The following is a 19,108-nucleotide window of genomic DNA, read 5'->3' on the forward strand; positions in this document are numbered from 1 at the left end:
TGTGGTCCAATCCAACCGTGTTCGCTTGACTTCTCTGTTCCATAGTAAAGCTTGACCGCCATTTTTCGGGAATGTAAACAATGAAACCCCGGTTGTGCTTGTGTTGCTGCATCCGGCGGCAACACACCGCTTCCCACCAACAGCTTTCTTATTTGCAGTCTCCAATGTTAATTGAACAAATTGCAAAAGATTCACCAACACAGATGTCCAGAATACTGTGAAATTTTGCGATGAAAACAGACGACTGAAGCTGGCCACCGTGCTGTTCCAAAATGTCTGCTACAATCCGTGACGTCACGTGCAGACGTCATCATACCGAGACGTTTTCAGCAGGATATTTCGCGGGAAATTTAAAATTGCACTTTATAAGTTAACCCGGCCGTATTGGCATGTGTTGCAATGTTAAGATTTCATCATTGATCTATAAACTACCAGACTGCGTGGTCGGTAGTAGTGGGTTTCAGTAGGCCTTTAAGGCCTTTGGAAATGTTCCAGTCTGAAGTGAGACGTTAACTAGATGAAGGACAAACTGCTCAGCACAGACTTTAGAAATCTAGTGGGTAAGTCATCAAGGTGTGTATGTTAATGTTACATATGGTGCCGTCTCCAAGCAGAAGAAAACTTTGACCTTGGCTCTTGGCACACTTGTTCTGTCCATCTGACGCTTTGTGCTGACTTCACCCATTTTATAGTTTTATTTCTGTTTGGGATAGTCAGTCACATTTGGCAGTTCTGCCTTGCATGGGTTAGATTCCAAGCCAGGGTTAGATTCCAAGCCAGGGTTGGATCAGGAAGTAAAAACTAAAGCTGAAACAATTCATGTGATTGACTCGCTGTGGCCAAAGTACTAAAAGTGGGAGGAGGGAAAAGTGTGAGGCTGAATCTTCTGGTGGCAAAGCATCCAAGAAAAGGAAAGTGAAATGTGAAATTAGACACGGTAAAGCCAAACATTGACTGGACGCTTGATCCAAGCCACTTAACCGCAGTGACCATCATGAAAGATAAAGATGGTACATTTCAACATGATAGGACCTGCCGCTATGAATATTACTGAGTTACCTGTTACATCTCAGGGCAACAGGTGTGTACTTGTGGTTAGGGACTACTTTACACGCTATGTCAACCTTTTCCAGCGTGCCTTTACAGTAGCAACATGTATGTTTGAGGACTATATCAGACAAGATGGGTTGCCAGAGTGTAGTCACACAGACCAGGTAGACAATTTGAGTAAGACCTTGTAAAGCATTTTGTAAAACCTTGCTGGAATAGTTACCTCTACTGCCCCCCAGTGGCCGTTGGAAAGGATGCATACATTTTGTGTTGAAGTTTTGTCTTGTCCTTTGTGTCCCAGATGAAGTGGTTAGTGGCTCGGGGGAGGATAGGCGGAGCAATAGCTCAGCAACATTATTATTTTCTTTTCTTTGTCACAAGAACTTTGCTGACAAAGTGCAAGTGTTTGTGGGTGTTACTGTACATGTTGGTATTGATCACACCACCCAGTAAATACAGGGAAAGTTTTCAAGATCATTAAATGATTTTGACCATCATTTTGTGAACAATATAAACATATATGAACACAACAATGTAAGACAGTGAGTCTATAAAATCTGCTACACCTCCCTGATCAAATCAAATCAAATCAAATCAACTTTATTTATAAAGCACATTTAAAATTTACCACAGGGGTAGCCAAAGTGCTGTACAATGAACAGGTTAAAAGATAAAACGAGTACCGAGCAAACACAACACAACACAAACAGAACACGATAAAAAATAAATAATTAAAATAGAATTAATAAAAACATAAAAACATAAAAACAGGTTCACAGCAGGTGTATTATGGGGCGCCATTGCAGGATGGATATCACTCAGTGTTAAAAGCCATGGAATAAAAGTATGTTTTTAAGAGAGATTTAAAAACAGGAAGAGAGGAGGCTTGTCTAACACTCAGGGGTAGGTCGTTCCAGAGCTTGGGAGCAGCAACGGCGAAAGCTCTGTCACCTCTAAGCTTCAGCCTTGTGTCAGGGACCGTCAACAGCAGCTGATCGGCTGATCTTAAGGATCGGGTGGGGCAGTAAGGCTGAAGGAGGTCGGAGAGATAGGTTGGCGCGAGGTTGTTTAGACATTTAAAAACAAATAAAAGGAGTTTAAAATGTATTCGGTAACGCACAGGGAGCCAGTGAAGGGACGCTAAAATAGGGGTGATGTGCTCACGTCTGTGGGTCTGTGTTAGCAGATGAGCAGCAGAGTTCTGCACGAGCTGCAGGCGGGCGAGGGAGGCCTGGCTAATGCCAACATACAGGGCATTACAGTAATCAAGACGAGTCGAGATAAAGGCGTGGATTAATTTCTCAAGATCATGACTTGATAGAAGCGGTTTCACTTTCGCTATTTGGCGTAATTGATAAAAACTTTTTTGAACGACGCTGCTGATTTGTTTTTCGAATTTAAAATCTGAGTCAAACTTTACCCCCAGGTTTGTGACACAGTCGCTGAGATACGGGGTCAGAGTGCCGAGGTCAACGTTGGGGGAGGGAGAGCGACTTGGACCGAACAAAATAACTTCTGTTTTATCTTCATTTAGGCTCAGGAAGTTAGCTGAAAGCCGGACTTTGATGTCGTGCAGGCAGTCAATAAGATGTTGAACCGTGTTATTTTGTGCCATGGGAAAATAAATCTGGCAATCATCGGCGTAAAAATGAAATTCAATACTGTACTTCCTAAAAATAGAACCAAGGGGGAGAAGGTAAAGCGCAAATACAATTGGGGCAAGGATTGAGCCCTGGGGGACCCCATGTGGTAAAGGAGCTGTGGACGACATAAAACTGTCTACTTTTACACAAAAACTCCTGTCGGTTAGGTACGACCGGAACCAGTTGAGGGCGGCGCCCTTAATGCCCACACAGTTCTCAAGACGAGTGATTAAGGTGGCGTGGTCGACGGTGTCGAACGCAGCAGACAGATACCGAAGTACATGTCAAACTTCCTTAACGTAAATGACCGCCATAACCACAACACCAGGGGGAGCTCCACTAACCACGTTAAACCCAGATTCCGAACTAACAAAGGTCTTAACTCAATGTGGAATGCGCTCCCAACAGGTATAAAAGAAAGGGCATCTTTATCCTCCTTCAAAACCGCACTAAAAGTTCACCTCCAGGCAACTTCAACCCTAAACTAACACCCTCCCCGGATTGTTAATAATCAAATGTAAACAATCAAATGCAGATACTTTTTCTTATGCCTTCTGATCTCTCTCTCTCTCTCTCTCTCTCTCTCTCTCTCTCTCTCTCTCTCTCTCTCTCTCTCTCTCTCTCTCTCTCTCCATATCCTACCAACTCAGACCTACACTGTTTCAATATCCATTTCTCTGTTCTCAATTGTTGATGACTGATGATAACAACCAAACCTACCCCCCCCCCCCCCCCCCCCCCCCCCCTCCACTCCCCGGATTGTAAATAATGTAAATAATTCAATGTGGTTATCTTGTGTGGTGACTGTATTATGATGATAGTATATATCTGAACGAATATTAAATGAATCAATTTAAGTGGACCTCGACTTAAACAAGTGGAAAAACTTATTCGGGTGTTACCATTTAGTGGTCAATTGTACGGGATGTGTACTTCACTGTGCAACCTACTAATAAAAGTTTCAATCAATCAATCAAAAAAACATAGTAACAATGTTGTGTATTTACTGGCATCGTCCTCTAGAGGTCACTGATGTGTGCTCCTTTCCAGAGTCGTGTAGAGAGAGAGTTTGGCCAACCCGGTTCAGAGTCGGTGTCTAACAAGGTGCCCTGCAGTCACCTGAGAGGATTTGAGCAATTAGAGAGAGTATGGCCAGACAGTCTCCCAAATGATTGGTTAAAAACCCTTCACGTGACTACAGGGTGCCATGTTGGACACCAAATACAAAACCCTGTTGGCTATACTCTCTCTATACTCTCTCTGCCCCTTTCTGGCCTCGGATGACACTCACTATGTCACATAAGGCAGTGTGAAAGTTACGTCCCTCGATAAAACATGTCTGTGTTGAAGTGAATGAATGAACTGGTATTGTGTTTTGCATATGGTGAATGTTTATATTCATGTTGGAGAAAGCAAAGCACCAGGTTAACTAGTAGCTATTTCACTCTGGGCACATAATAACATAGGGCCCTTTAGTACTGACATTTGTGTGTGGATTGGATTAGTTCTGGCAGAAGAAGAGGCAACAAAGTTGGACCTTGGTCTGCAAATATGTCCACTAGATGTCACAATAGCAATTATTTGTATCTTTGTAGATGATGCTACATATGTAAAAAAAACAACAACAAAAAAACACACATGTTGGTGCACCAGTCAAAGAAAATGAGCAAAGTATATAAATAACATCATGTAAATTGATTTTGATGTTATTTTTTTAGATATAGATTGAAAATGAACACCAATGAGTTGACTGATGAACATTATCACATCATTTATTCAGAAAGTATAAATAAGGACAAATAAAGGTAGAATACTATTAACAGCAACATTTAAGTGTAAAAAAACAACAACATTATGATGTGTACATTTTCAGAATGTGCTTGTTCTATTTTTAAACAAAGAAAACAATCTGAAGTTGTCTTTATTTTGAAGTTATCGTGCCGTGATTGTACCAGTCCGGCCTACTTGGGAGTAGATTTTTCTCCATGTGGCCCCCCATCTAAAATGACTTTGACACCCCTGGACTAAATGTTTAGCTGGATGTAAACATTTAACATACATCTGTTGTTTTTCAGCCACTTACACACAAAGCCCCCTTTTATGGTCAGGATGTACACTCCTGACCCAGCACACACACGCAGACAGGGGGTAGGAATATAAAACTGATGGTTTGGCTTCTCCAAGGGAGGAGTGCCTCATCTTTTGACCTGACCTCCTCCATGTCCTGCAACCCTGAATAATGACGCAACTTTTGGCTCAGTAAAGTTAAAGTTAAAGTACCAATGATAGTCACACACACACACACACACACACACACACACACACACACACACTCGGTGTAGTGAAATTTGTCCTCTGCATTCGACCCATCCCCTTGTTCACCCCCTGGGAGGTGAGGGGAGCAGTGAGCAGCAGCGGTGCCGCACCCGGGAATCATTTTTGGTGATTTAATCCCCCAATTCCAACCCTTGATGCTGAGTGCCAAGCAGGGAGGAAATGGCTCCCATTTTTATAGTTTTTGGTATGACTCGGCTGGGGTTTGGACTCACAACCTTCCAGTCTCAGGGCGGACACTCTAACCACTAGACCACATGACTTCTGTCACACTTCTGCTGTGTAAGAGTTATTAACTTGACTGAAATATGCTATATATGCTATATATTGTGTGTATATGTATGTATATATATATATATATATATATATATATATATATATATATATATATATATATATATATATATATATATATATACAAAAGCCAAAAGCAGGGAAGTTGTCACGTTGTGTAAATGGTAAATAAAAAGAGAATACAACAAATCTTTTTCAACTTTTATTCAATTGAATAGACTGCAAAGACAAGATATTTAACGTTCAAACTGGAAAACATTATTTTTTGAAAATATTAGCTCATTTGGAATTTGATGCCTGCAACATGTTTCAAAAAAGCTGGCACAAGTGGCAAAAAAGAGTGAGAACGTTGTGGAATGCTCATCAAACACATATTTGGAACATCCCACAGGTGAACAGGCTAATTGGGAACAGGTGGGTGCCATGATTGGGTATAAAAGTAGATTCCATGAAATGCTCAGTCATTCACAAACAAGGACTGGGCGAGGGTCACCACTTTGTCAACAAATGCCTGAGCAAATTGTTTAAGAACAACATTTCTCAAGCAGCTATTGCAAGGAATTTAGGGATTTCACCATCTACGCTCCGTAATATGGTAAATGGTAAATGGGTTGTACTTGTATCGCGCTTTTCTACCTTTTTTTTTTTTTAAAGAACTCAAAGCGCTTTGACACTATTTCCACATTCACCCATTCACACACACAAACACACACTGATGGCGGGAGCTGCCATGCACGGCGCTAACCAGGCCCATTAGGAGCAAGGGTGAAGTGTCTTGCTCAAGGACACAACGGACGTGACTAGGATGATAGAAGGTGGGGATTGAACCAGGAACCCTCAGATTGCTGGCACGGCCACTCCCCCAACTTCGCCACGCCGTCCCCATATCATCAAAAGGTTCAGAGAATCTGGAGAAATCACTGCACGTAAGCCATGATATTACGCACCTTGGATCCCTCAGGCGCTACTGCATCAAAAAGCCACATCAGTATGTAAAGGATATCACCACATGGGCTCAGGAACACTTCAGAAACCCACTGTCAGTAACTACAGTTGGTCGCTACATCTGTAAGTGCAAGTTAAAACCCTACTATGTAAAGCCAAAGCCATTTATCAACAACACCCAGAAACGCTCAGTGAAGCTCAGGCTTCACTGGGCCTGAGCTCATCTAAGATGGACTGATGCAAAGTGGAAAAGTCTTCTGTGGTCTGACGAGTCCACATTTCAAATTGTTTTTGGAAACTGTGGACGTCGTGTCCTCCGGACCAAAGAGGAAAAGAACCATCCGGATTGTTCTAGGGTCAAAGTGTAAAAAGCAGCATGTGTGATGGTATGGGGGTGTATTAGGGCCCAAGACATGGGTAACTTACACATCTGTGAAGGCGCCATTAATGCTGAAAGGTACTTACAGGTTTTGGAGCAACATATGTTGCCACCCAAGCAACGTTATCATGGACGCCCCTGCTTATTTCAGCAAGACAATGCCAATCCAGGTGTTACAACAGTGTGGCTTCATAGTAAAAGAGTGCAGCTACTAGACTGGCCTGCCTGTAGTCCAGACATTGAAAATGTGTGGTGCAATATGAAGGCTAAAATATGAGAAGGGAGACTGTTGAACAACTTAAGCTGTACATCAAGCAAGAATGGGAAAGAATTTCACTTCAAAAATGTGTCTCCTCAGTTCCCAAACCTTTACTGAGTGTTGTTAAAAGGAAAGGCCATGTAACACAGTGGTAAAAACTTTTTTGCAATGTGTTGCTGCCATTAAATTTTAAGTTAATGATTATTTGCAAACAAATATATATGTTTCTCAGTGTGAACATGAAATATCTTGTCTTTGCAGTCTATTCAATTGAATATAAGTTGAAAAGGATTTGTTGTATTCTCTTTTTATTTACCATTTACACAACTTCACTGCTTTTGTAGTTTGTATATATAAACATTTTTTTCAGTTTATTCTCATACACAACGTAATATTATTAAAATAGTTTGGTATTGATTTTTTCGTTATTATTATCTACCATTCTGTTTTAATATGCAAACAAACAGCAAGTTTTAATGATAGTGCACACTCTGCCACACTTTGTATTTATTTTGCTATGAAAAGCAGCATTTTAATGTTGAATCAAAATATGTTGCATGATAATTACGTGTCTGACATTTAAATTCAAGCAAACGGCCTGAAAATCAGTTGAACATTCAGTGAGTTACGCTGATTTTAATCACTGATAGACCTCTGTATCCATCCATCCATTTTATACCGCTTGTCCCTGTAGTGCAGTGGTCCCCAACCTTTTTGTAACTGCGGACCGGTCAACGCTTGAAAATTTGTCCCACGGACAAATTTATTGTTATTATTATTATTTTTTATATATATATATTTTTTTTTTGTCATAAAAAAATACAATCATGTGTGCTAACGGACTGTATCCCTGCAGACTGTTTTGATATATATTGATATATAATGTAGGAACCAGAATATTAATAACAGAAAGAAACAACCCTTTTACTCAGTGGCCAAGTGGTTAGAGTGTCCACCCTGAGATGGGTAGGTTGTGAGTTCAAACCCCAGCCGAGTCATACCAAAGACTATAAAAATGGGAGCCATTACCTCCCTGCTTGGCACTCAGCATCAAGGGTTGGAATTGGGGGTTAAATCACCAAAAATTATTTCCGGGCGCGGCACCGCTGCTGCCCACTGCTCCCCTCACCTCCCAGGTGGTGAACAAAAGGATGGGTCAAATGCAGAGGACACATTTCACCACACCTAGTGTGTGTGTGACTATCATTGCTACTTTAAATTAACTTGTGTGAATGAGTGTGAATGAGTGTGAATGGGGGAGGGAGGTTTTTTGGGTAAGTGTACTAATTGTAAGTGGTTTTTTTGTTTTGTTTTTTTTGGTACCGGTACCGGGCTGCACAAGAATTAGTTGTTTTTTTTTTTTAGTTCTTGTGCGGCCCGGTACCAATCGATCCACGGACCGGTACCGGGCCGCGGTCCGGTGGTTGGGGACCACTGCTGTAGTGCACTAAATACGCAGTCAATGATCCAAAAGGTGGCCGTGATGACGCATCGTTTCTTTGGCTCTCCTGCGCATGACACATCTCGCGAGAGCAGAGTGGTACCGTCTTGTAACGTCAAGTGTGCGAACTGTCGTGAAAGCACATCGACGGAGAAAGACGTGAGAAGGACGCTAATAAGTCAGTCTGATTATTTGTTCTCCAGTTTGAAATATTTACGTCCTATAAAATACATATTTGATTCTTTATTCAATGATAAAATTATCTCGATGTGCTAGAAGCACTTTGCTGCTTCTCGTGCTCGTTTATTGTTAGTTAGCCTAGCTCGCTAGTTAGCTTAGCTTGTTAGCTGCTAACAGAAGTTATCAACACATCGCTAAGTAGAGATCAAGTGTGAGAGTAAAGTGTTGTGATTGTGTGAAAATGTCTACATTACACATGTTGAGAGCGTTGGTGGATCAGCGACTAACTGCTGCCGTTGAAGAAATATTTGTAGTGTTAGAAAGAACGATAGCAGAATACGAGGCGGAACTTTCTAGAACAAAGGAGCAGAACAAGCTACTAATGGACGCAGTTTTCAAGAAACATCAAGTTGTGTTACACAGAACAGGTTTGTTGACTTCTTACTCTCACATCTTTACTAACTTTATATTGACTAATAACAAGAAAATGACATTTTAATGTATAATATAATCACAATGACCGCAAACATTTAAGTGGCTTGTTTGCAACTTGCTTAAAGTAAAAATCAAAATCAATAACTAGCTTGTTACTATTTGTATACACACATATACAGGCCTCCAATTGTAACTTTTTAAGGTTAAGAAAAGTGTTACCTTAAAGGAGGCTAGCTAGCTTCAGGTTCGAAATAAAGTGCATGAAGTCACCGCCATGTCTCCCGAGCCGTACGACTCTAGTGAGCATGAGCAGACGCTGCGGCGCTTCAGTATTCAGGAAGTAAGCAGTTGCGTGAAATGCATTGATAAATGACGGTTTTTCGGTCATTAAAAATGTAAACGTGTTACTAAACATCTGGAATTTCACCGCTGTGTATCATTTTAGCCCTGCGATGAGGTGGCGACTTGTCCAGGGTGTACCCCGCCTTCCGCCCGATTGTAGCTGAGATAGGCTCCAGCGCCCCCCGCGACCCCGAAGGGAATAAGCGGTAGAAAATGGATGGATGGATGGATGTATCATTATACCGTTTATTGTTACATCCATAGTCCATTAACAAGTAAAAAGTCAAGGGCGGTCACGGCATGTTCTTGCCTTAAATGCCGGTCAATTTTTTCGGGCATTACGGCAAGTCACAAGGGTGGTCACGGAAAATGCCGCGGTTGCCGTGGTTAAATTTGAGCCCTGCATATATATATATATATATATATATATATATATATATATATATATATATATATATATATATATATATATATATATATATATATATATATATACAGGTAAAAGCCAGTAAATTAGAATATTTTGAAAAACTTGATTTATTTCAGTAATTGCATTCAAAAGGTGTAACTTGTACATTATATTTATTCATTGCACACAGACTGATGCATTCAAATGTTTATTTCATTTAATTTTGATGATTTGAAGTGGCAACAAATGAAAATCCAAAATTCCGTGTGTCACAAAATTAGAATATTACTTAAGGCTAATACAAAAAAGGGATTTTTAGAAATGTTGGCCAACTGAAAAGTATGAAAATGAAAAATATGAGCATGTACAATACTTGGTTGGAGCTCCTTTTGCCTCAATTACTGCGTTAATGCGGCGTGGCATGGAGTCGATGAGTTTCTGGCACTGCTCAGGTGTTATGAGAGCCCAGGTTGCTCTGATAGTGGCCTTCAACTCTTCTGCGTTTTTGGGTCTGGCATTCTGCATCTTCCTTTTCACAATACCCCACAGATTTTCTATGGGGCTAAGGTCAGGGGAGTTGGCGGGCCAATTTAGAACAGAAATACCATGGTCCGTAAACCAGGCACGGGTAGATTTTGCGCTGTGTGCAGGCGCCAAGTCCTGTTGGAACTTGAAATCTCCATCTCCATAGAGCAGGTCAGCAGCAGGAAGCATGAAGTGCTCTAAAACTTGCTGGTAGACGGCTGCGTTGACCCTGGATCTCAGGAAACAGAGTGGACCGACACCAGCAGATGACATGGCACCCCAAACCATCACTGATGGTGGAAACTTTACTCTAGACTTCAGGCAACGTGGATCCTGTGCCTCTCCTGTCTTCCTCCAGACTTTGGGACCTCGATTTCCAAAGGAAATGCAAAATTTGCATGGTTGGGTGATGGTTTGGGGTGCCATGTCATCTCCTGGTGTCGGTCCACTCTGTTTCCTGAGATCCAGGGTCAACGCAGCCGTCTACCAGCAAGTTTTAGAGCATTTCATGCTTCCTGCTGCTGACCTGCTCTATGGAGATGGAGATTTCAAGTTCCAACAGGACTTGGCGTCTGCACACAGCGCAAAATCTACCCGTGCCTGGTTTACGGACCATGGTATTTCTGTTCTAAATTGGCCCGCCAACTCCCCTGACCTTAGCCCCATAGAAAATCTGTGGGGTATTGTGAAAAGGAAGATGCAGAATGCCAGACCCAAAAACGCAGAAGAGTTGAAGGCCACTATCAGAGCAACCTGGGCTTTCATAACACCTGAGCAGTGCCAGAAACTCATCGACTCCATGCCACGCCGCATTAACGCAGTAATTGAGGCAAAAGGAGCTCCAACCAAGTATTGAGTATTGTACATGCTCATATTTTTCATTTTCATACTTTTCAGTTGGCCAACATTTCTAAAAATCCCTTTTTTGTATTAGCCTTAAGTAATATTCTAATTTTGTGACACACGGAATTTTGGATTTTCATTTGTTGCCACTTCAAATCATCAAAATTAAATGAAATAAACATTTGAATGCATCAGTCTGTGTGCAATGAATAAATATAATGTACAAGTTACACCTTTTGAATGCAATTACTGAAATAAATCAAGTTTTTCAAAATATTCTAATTTACTGGCTTTTACCTGTATATATATACACATATGTGTATATGTATGTACATATGTATATATATATATATATATATATATATATATATATATATATATATATATATATATATATATATATATATATATATATATATATATATATATATATATATATATATATAAATATATACATGTATATATATATACATGTATATATATATATATACTATATGTTCTGCCATTGAACAGTCAGAGACCAGGACTTCCTTAAAAGATTTGACAAAATTAATTCAGCAAAGGTCACAGGCAAAGTCATGCCCTGTCTACATTAAGCCAGATAACTCCTTAAACAAACAATTATTCAGCTTAAGCCCAGTGTCAGTCACACTAACCCATCGTTTAAGGTTCCCCTCCTTGGATCATTTGTTACACGGGTAAGTGCGTCGTGTATTTCTTGAATATCCACAACCTCACCCCGTCATATCTTCATATCTTTGGAACTTTAAAAGTATTTGAAAACATGACGTCTTAGAAGGACATACTTTTTAATACTTTTTGGGGAGTTGCTGGTAGATGTGGAACATGTGCAAGTAAGACCTATGCTGACCCACAGCATGTAGCAAATAAAGTAGAGGAATTTAATACAGTTATTTCTGTCAGGAGCTGGAATGCAGCTTAGTGACGAGACCCCAAGGATGCAGAGACGGGAGGCAGACGCTGAGTAAAATAATATTATTTAATACAAACAAAAGGTGCACTCACATGAAGGGAAGAAAAGAACAGAAAACTCAACCACAAAAGGAGTGGGGGAAAACAAAAGAAGGCGAGTGCAGAAGTAAATGCGCAAGAGACGGAACTCATTTTGTACCGGAAACATCACACGTACGCGAAGCAATGATCCGAAGCTGTCTGGTTGACAATCTGGACTGAAATAAGAGACTGATTGGCAACATGGTACAGGTGTGTCCCGGTTGCATATCAGGCAGCTGGTGTGGAAGCCTGTGAACAGCACAAGGAAGTGAAAAATACCAAATATGGGCACAGGACAGGAACTTATATACCACATACAGATAACAAGCAAACTTAAGTCCAAAACAGTTACAAAGATGTAACAATTTCCTCACTTTCGGACAAAGATATCAACCGCTATTCTCTCTGGTCATTGGAACCAATCAGATGTTAGGACCCGCCCACTGACTTTGATGGCTGAGTTTGAAAGATAAAATACATTTATGTATTTAATTCCATTTGTAATGAATTATCACATTTTTAAGTAATTATTTAAAGATGTATTTATTTCAATCAATCAATTGTTTAATTTTGTCCAATTTGACCCTCCATATTTTAGGAACAGCAAGACTTCCACAATATGGACTCATTTAGCCTTTCCAAATCAAGAACACACTTATTCCAGAATGCTTATTCACTTTAATTTCAGCTATTTCTAGTTTCTTGTCTAAACTGACATTTTCTGTTTTATATTGTTCAATGTTGTAATGTTTGTATCGTCTCTAGAAAGGCACCTTATAAATAACATTGATTATTATTATTCGTATTATTCTTAAACAGAGGATTTGGTCCTTTCACATCATTTCCAACCTTTTTTTCTCCCTGAGAACTACAAATTTTTTGTCATGTTTATTTTCATAGCTTCTTTCAAGCCAAACAAAGGAAATAAGATTATTTTGCCAGAGCACATTTGTATCACTACTAAAGGTATTTTGTCAAAAATAAAGGATTTAGCGCTTTATTAATATGAACAGCAACATTTAGAAAGTACTATATGTAGGACTTTACAATATTGCACTGCCATCTACTGGTGACTTTTGGCTACCACATGATAAATTGACGTGTAGGCGAGAGGCAGTAGCTTAGTTTCACTTTCACTTTGCCTTTTACCTCATTTTTCATTATCATCAGAATAAAACACAGGACCAAAATGTATTGACTTATTGGTGAATAATACAACAATACATCATTTTAGTTCTTGAAACAATTACAACAAAATAATACAATTAATCATTTTATTACAAACAACAGTTTTAACAAAGTCAATAATGCAAAATAAATGTAGAAAATCAAAAAGTGATCACGCTCCTGATTTACTACAAAGCTTTGAGTCTTCTGCACATGACACATCTCGCGAGAGCAGTCATAGACGAGAGCAGAACCGTCTTGTAACGTCAAGCGTGCCAACTGTTGTGAAAGCACATTGACGCAGAAAGAAGCCAGAAGGACGCTAATAAGTCAGTCCTATTATTTGTTCTTCAGTTTGTAAAAATGTATGTCGTATAAAGTACATCTTTGAGTCTGTAATTCAGGAAAAAACCCGTCTCGGTGAGCGAGAACCTTATCGTGCTAGCAAGTTTAGCTAGCTTAGCTTGCTAGCTGCTAACAAAGAGACGCGGTTGTTATCAACACATCGCTAAGTAGAGATCAAATGTGAGTGTAAAGTGTTGTGATTGTGTGAAAATGTGAGTGTAAAGTGTTGTGATTGTGTGAACATGTGAGTGTAAAGTGTTGTGATTGTGTGAACATGTGAGTGTAAAGTGTTGTGATTGTGTGAACATGTGAGTGTAAAGTGTTGTGTTTGTGTGAAAATGTGCGAAAGAACGATAGCAGATTACCAGGCGGAACTTTCTAGAACGAAAGAGAACAGTCAACTACTGGACGATGTTTTCAAGAAACATCAAGTTGTGTTACACACAACAGCTTTGTTTACTTCTTACTCTCACATCTTTACTAACTTTATATTTCATTATTAACACTTTTCTTCAATAGATGATATGTCTTGTGGGGATGATGCAATGCTTTCATTTAGATTCTTCATGAAAACGAGACAGTTTGAGGTTGATGTTCCTCTCAGTTTGTAACAATGTGTGATTGATTGATTGATTGAAGGAGTTATGAGAAGTTTGCATAGGAAAGGCTACACTTTCATCACGGTACACATTCACTGCTACAAGAAAGCCTGAGATGGTTTCAGTTGAAATATTTGTTCACTCACACAGATAGAACACAAAGTATGTAGAAAGTAGCAAAAAGAAAACAATACTGCAAGAAAATTGCAGCAAAAGGCTTTGTATATTCCCAGTTAAGAGTAACAACAACCTGTAATGTCTTGTCAAAGCTGCTTTGAAGGAAGTAAGGGATTTACACTCCTTTATGGCTATTGATAGGGACTTCCACATGTTGGTGGTATAGCAGGCAAACTAATTAGAACCTTTTTTGGAGTGAGATCTGGGTTGAATGTGACTTGTACAACTACCTCTGGTGTTATAATGGTCAATATATTTTGAAGTATCTAGACAGGTACATGGGTATTTTAGTGCTGTGGTGTATCTTGTACACCAGACCAACTGCAAGAAGATGTACTCTGTCACCTACCAAGAGCCTCCCCACTTTAAGGAAATGGTTGGCGAAAAGGTGAGCCCGAGATGGACGGTTGAGTAGAAGCCCAATCATTTTGTTTTGGGCTGTCTGGAGTTTGTTTTTCAGGGCTTTTAAGGCGTCACGGTACCAAACATGAACTCTGTAGTCAAAGTGGGGTTAAATGAGTGCTTGTGTTAGAGTCTTAAGTGTATTTCTACCCACCAGCGGGGTGATCCTACTATGTAAGAACTAGGGTTGTACGGTATACCAGCATTCGTATAGTATCACAATACTAATTAATCATATTCGGTACTATACCGCCTCTAAAAAGTACTACTTCTATGATTACATCTATATTTTTTGGCATTACACCATCTTCTTTCGTTTAAAAAAAAAATATTATGTTTATAAAGTCAGTAAATATGTTCCTGGACACATGAGGACTTTGAATATGACCAATGTATGATCCTGTAACTACTTGGTATCAGATTGATACCCAAATTTGTGGTATCATCCAAAACTAATGTTAAGTATCAAACAACAGAAGAATAAGTGATTATTACATTTTAACAGAAGTGTAGATAGAACATGTTGAAACAGAAAATAAGCAGATATTAACAGTAAATGAGCAAGTAGATTAATAATACATTTTCGACCACTTGTCCTTAATAACAGGGGACGGCGTGGCGAAGTTGTGAGAGTGGCCGTGCCAGCATTCTGAGGTTTACTGGTTCAATCCCCACCTTCTACCATTCTAGTCACGTCCATTGTGTCCTTGAGCAAGACACTTCACCCTTGCTCCTGATGGGTCCTGGTTAGCACCGTGCATGGCAGCTCCCGCCATCAGTGTGTGAATGTGTGTGTGAATGGGTGAATGTGGAAATAGTGTCAAAGTGCTTTGAGTTCCTTAAAAAGGTAGAACAGCGCTATAAAAGTACAATCAATCAATCAATCAATCAATGTTTATTTATATAGCCCTAAATCACAAGTGTCTCAAAGGGCTGCACAAGCCACAACGACATCCTCGGTACAAAGCCCACATAAGGGCAAGGAAAAACTCACCCCAGTGGGGGTTTAAGTACAACCCATTTACCATTTACCATTTAATAATATTGACAAAATAATATAATATAAATGACACAATATGTTACTGCATATGTCAGCAGACTAAACTGGGAGCTTTTGTTTGTTAACTTCCTAATAAAAGACAAGTTGTCTAGTCCGTTCACTATTTTATTTAAGGACTAAATTGCAATAATAAACATATGTTTAATGTACCCTAAGATTTTTTGTTAAAATAAAGCCAATAAGGCACTTTTTTGTGGTCCTTTCTATTTAGAAAAGTATCAAAAAGTTCGGAAAAGTATTGAAATACATTTTGGTACAGGTCCCGGTACCAAAATATTGGTATTGGGACAACACTAGTAAGAACATAATTTGTCGGTTGATTCTTTGACTACCTTGGTAGTCATTTTTTCACTGGAGAGATTAGTCTCTACGATGCAGCCAAGATAGGTAATCTCATTGTTGTTTGTTATAATATTGTCACCCACTTTGACTGTGAAGTTATCTACTTTTCTGAGGTTAGGAATTGACCCAAAAACCTGTGTACTTGCAAGTACCAGGTGAGTCTTAATTTGCCAGTTTGTCATTGAAAGCCTTGCTAGTCTAGGTCTTGAGGATTGTTGCTTCGCTTGTTTTGTGGTCGTCAGCCTCAGTTCTATGTTCTATATGGGTACAGAAAATCATTGAATGATCACTTAAGCTGCATACAGTAGTTCCACTTGTGCTGATCTTAGACTGGTCAGAAGTAACAACGAGGACTATGAAGGTTTAAAAGGACTCACTCACCCTGGTAGTTTGCTTAATGAGCTAAGTGAGACAATGTTGGTGGCACAGCTTAGTGAAGGTTTTAAAAATGGGTGCATTCTTTCAGGACATATCTGTGTTCCAGTCCCCAAGAAGATGTAAACCTGTATCAACATGTTTACACAAAACTCACACACTCACCAAATACATTTTACACTGTAATCGCATCTAATTAGTTATCATTTCACTTCCTGATTCTGATTTACATGTAACAATAAGTGAAAGTAAACATTTATTTTCAATATCCAAAGTAGTCAACACTTGATTTATTAAAAGAACATAAAGAACATAAAGGTGACTGACTTTCCTTCAGCGTGTTGTAGATAGTCTCCAATTCCTAAAGAGGAATTTTTGATGGAGATACTCCATAAAACACCACATACTACCATGAATTGATTTAAGTGGACCCCGACTTAAACAAGTTGAAAAACTTATACGGGTGTTACCATTTAGTGGTCAATTGTACGGAATATGTACTGTACTGTGCAATCTACTAATACAAGTCTCAATCAATCTCTCAAAAGTAAAACATGTTTTTGGTAAAAGTTTATTTTGGTCCAGCCAACAAAATGACCACAAAAAAGTATTCTGCATGATGACAAAATACTTGCCATGAATGTTTTTTTTAAGTGATTTTGGAATTATTATTTTTTTATTTCCATGATATTGAAGTTATGGTAATGACTTTGTCATTAAAAGATTATGGTTAAGTTTAGAGATAAAGAGTAGGTGTAATGGACCGTATACAGAATAAAATATTTACACTATTTACACCAGTGAAGTTCAAAATGCCTCAATCAGTGCTGCCTCGTAGTTATAAAAACTTTTCAAATTGCCCCTTATCCTATTTTCAAGTCTGTTTTGGTACTCACTGTGCCACTTTTGAATTGATTTTAGGAAAAAAGGAGGTATTTCCCGTGTTTTTATTAGTTATTTTGCTACACACTTTTAACCCAACACACGGAAGAACACAAATAATGTCATTGTGTTAACAGTGTCAGTCCTAAACTATTTCTCTTCTCTCTTTATCTTATTTACATTTACCCAACAGACATCCAGCAGCCCCCTCACATGAAAGAGGAAGAGGAGGATCCACAGCCCACCCACATGAAAGAGGAAGAGGAGGATCCACTCATGAAAGAGGAAGAGGAGGGAGAGTGTGTTGTAGGGCAGGAGGAGGATTATGTCAGCAAGTTTCCACTGACTGTTGTCTCTGTGAAGACTGAAGAGCATGAAGACAAAGCACCTGAGTCCTCACAGCTTCATCACAGTCCAAGTAAGCACATATCATTTTATTCTCAGGGCATTCAATCCATCACAACTGGACTGTTCACTTTGTCTTAGAAGATTCATCCAAGAAGGCTTCATCACTTCATGCTCATACACTTCAAGTCTTAAATCTAATCCTTGGAATTTAGAGGGGAAGTGCACTTTTTTGGGGAATTTTTTCTATCGTTCACAATCATTATAAAAGACACAACGGTGGATATATTTAAAAAAAAAAAAAAAATCACATTCTAACTAGGGCTGGGCGATATGGCTTTTTATTAATATGTGGATATGTTTAGGCCATGTCACGATACACCATATATATGTGGATATGTTTAGGCCATGTCACGATACACCATATATATGTGGATATGTTTAGGCTATGTCACGATACACCATATATATGTGGATATGTTTAGGCCATGTCAGAATACACCATATATATGTGGATATGTTTAGTCCATGTCACAATACACCTTTATATGTGGATATGTTTAGGCCATGTCACGATACACCATATATATGTGGATATGTTTAGGCCATGTCACGATACACCATATATATGTGGATATGTTTAGGCCATGTCACGATACACCATATACAAACCCTGTTTCCATATGAGTTGGGAAATTTTGTTAGATGTAAATATAAACGGAATACAATGATTTGCAAATGATTTTCAACCCATATTCAGTTGAATATGCTACAAAGACAACATATTTGATGTTCAAACTGATAAACCTTTTTTTTTTTTTTGCAAATAATCATTAACTTTAGAATTTGATGCCAGCAACACGTGACAAAGAAGTTGGGAAAGGTGGCAATAAATACTGATAAAGTTGAGGAATGCTCATCAAACACTTATTTGGAATATCCCACAGGTTTGCAGGCTAATTGGGAACAGGTGGGTGCCATGATTGGGTATAAAAACAGCTTCCCAAAAAATGCCCAGTCTTTCACAAGAAAGGATGGGGCGAGGTACACCCTTTTGTCCACAACTGCGTGAGCAAATAATCAAACAGTTTAATAACAACGTTTCTCAAAGTGCAATTGCATTTCAACATCTACGGTCCATAATATCATCAAAAGGTTCAGAGAATCTGGAGAAATCACTCCACGTAAGCGACATGGCCGGAAACCAACATTGAATGACCGTGACCTTCGATCCCTCAGACGGCACTGGATCAACAAGCGACATCAATCTCTAAAGGATATCACCACATAGGCTCAGGAACACTTCAGAAAACCACTGTCA

The 19,108-nt window shown here is 39.2% G+C and overlaps 1 protein-coding gene across 2 annotated transcripts in view; it reads left to right on the forward strand.

Annotated features, from left to right (window-relative positions):
* LOC133570493 (uncharacterized) overlaps positions 1 to 18,715 on the forward strand; it is a 58,238-nt gene extending 39,523 nt beyond the window's left edge. The window contains exons 1-2 of one of the 2 annotated variants that reach the window (XR_012051407.1): positions 8,711 to 8,953; positions 17,636 to 17,757. Coding sequence is in view for 1 of the 2 variants with exons in the window: in XM_061923167.2 (XP_061779151.2) it covers positions 17,636 to 17,928 (293 nt within the window). In the remaining variant the exon portion in view is untranslated. Of the gene's footprint in view, positions 1 to 8,710; positions 8,954 to 17,635 lie in introns of those variants that run through there. The other variant, XM_061923167.2, reaches the window with a different exon arrangement.
* The last annotated feature ends 393 nt before the right edge of the window (positions 18,716 to 19,108 follow it).

The sequence above is a fragment of the Nerophis lumbriciformis genome, linkage group LG28 (genome assembly GCF_033978685.3).
Source record: "Nerophis lumbriciformis linkage group LG28, RoL_Nlum_v2.1, whole genome shotgun sequence".
In the NCBI taxonomy this organism is placed as follows: Eukaryota; Metazoa; Chordata; class Actinopteri; order Syngnathiformes; family Syngnathidae; genus Nerophis; species Nerophis lumbriciformis.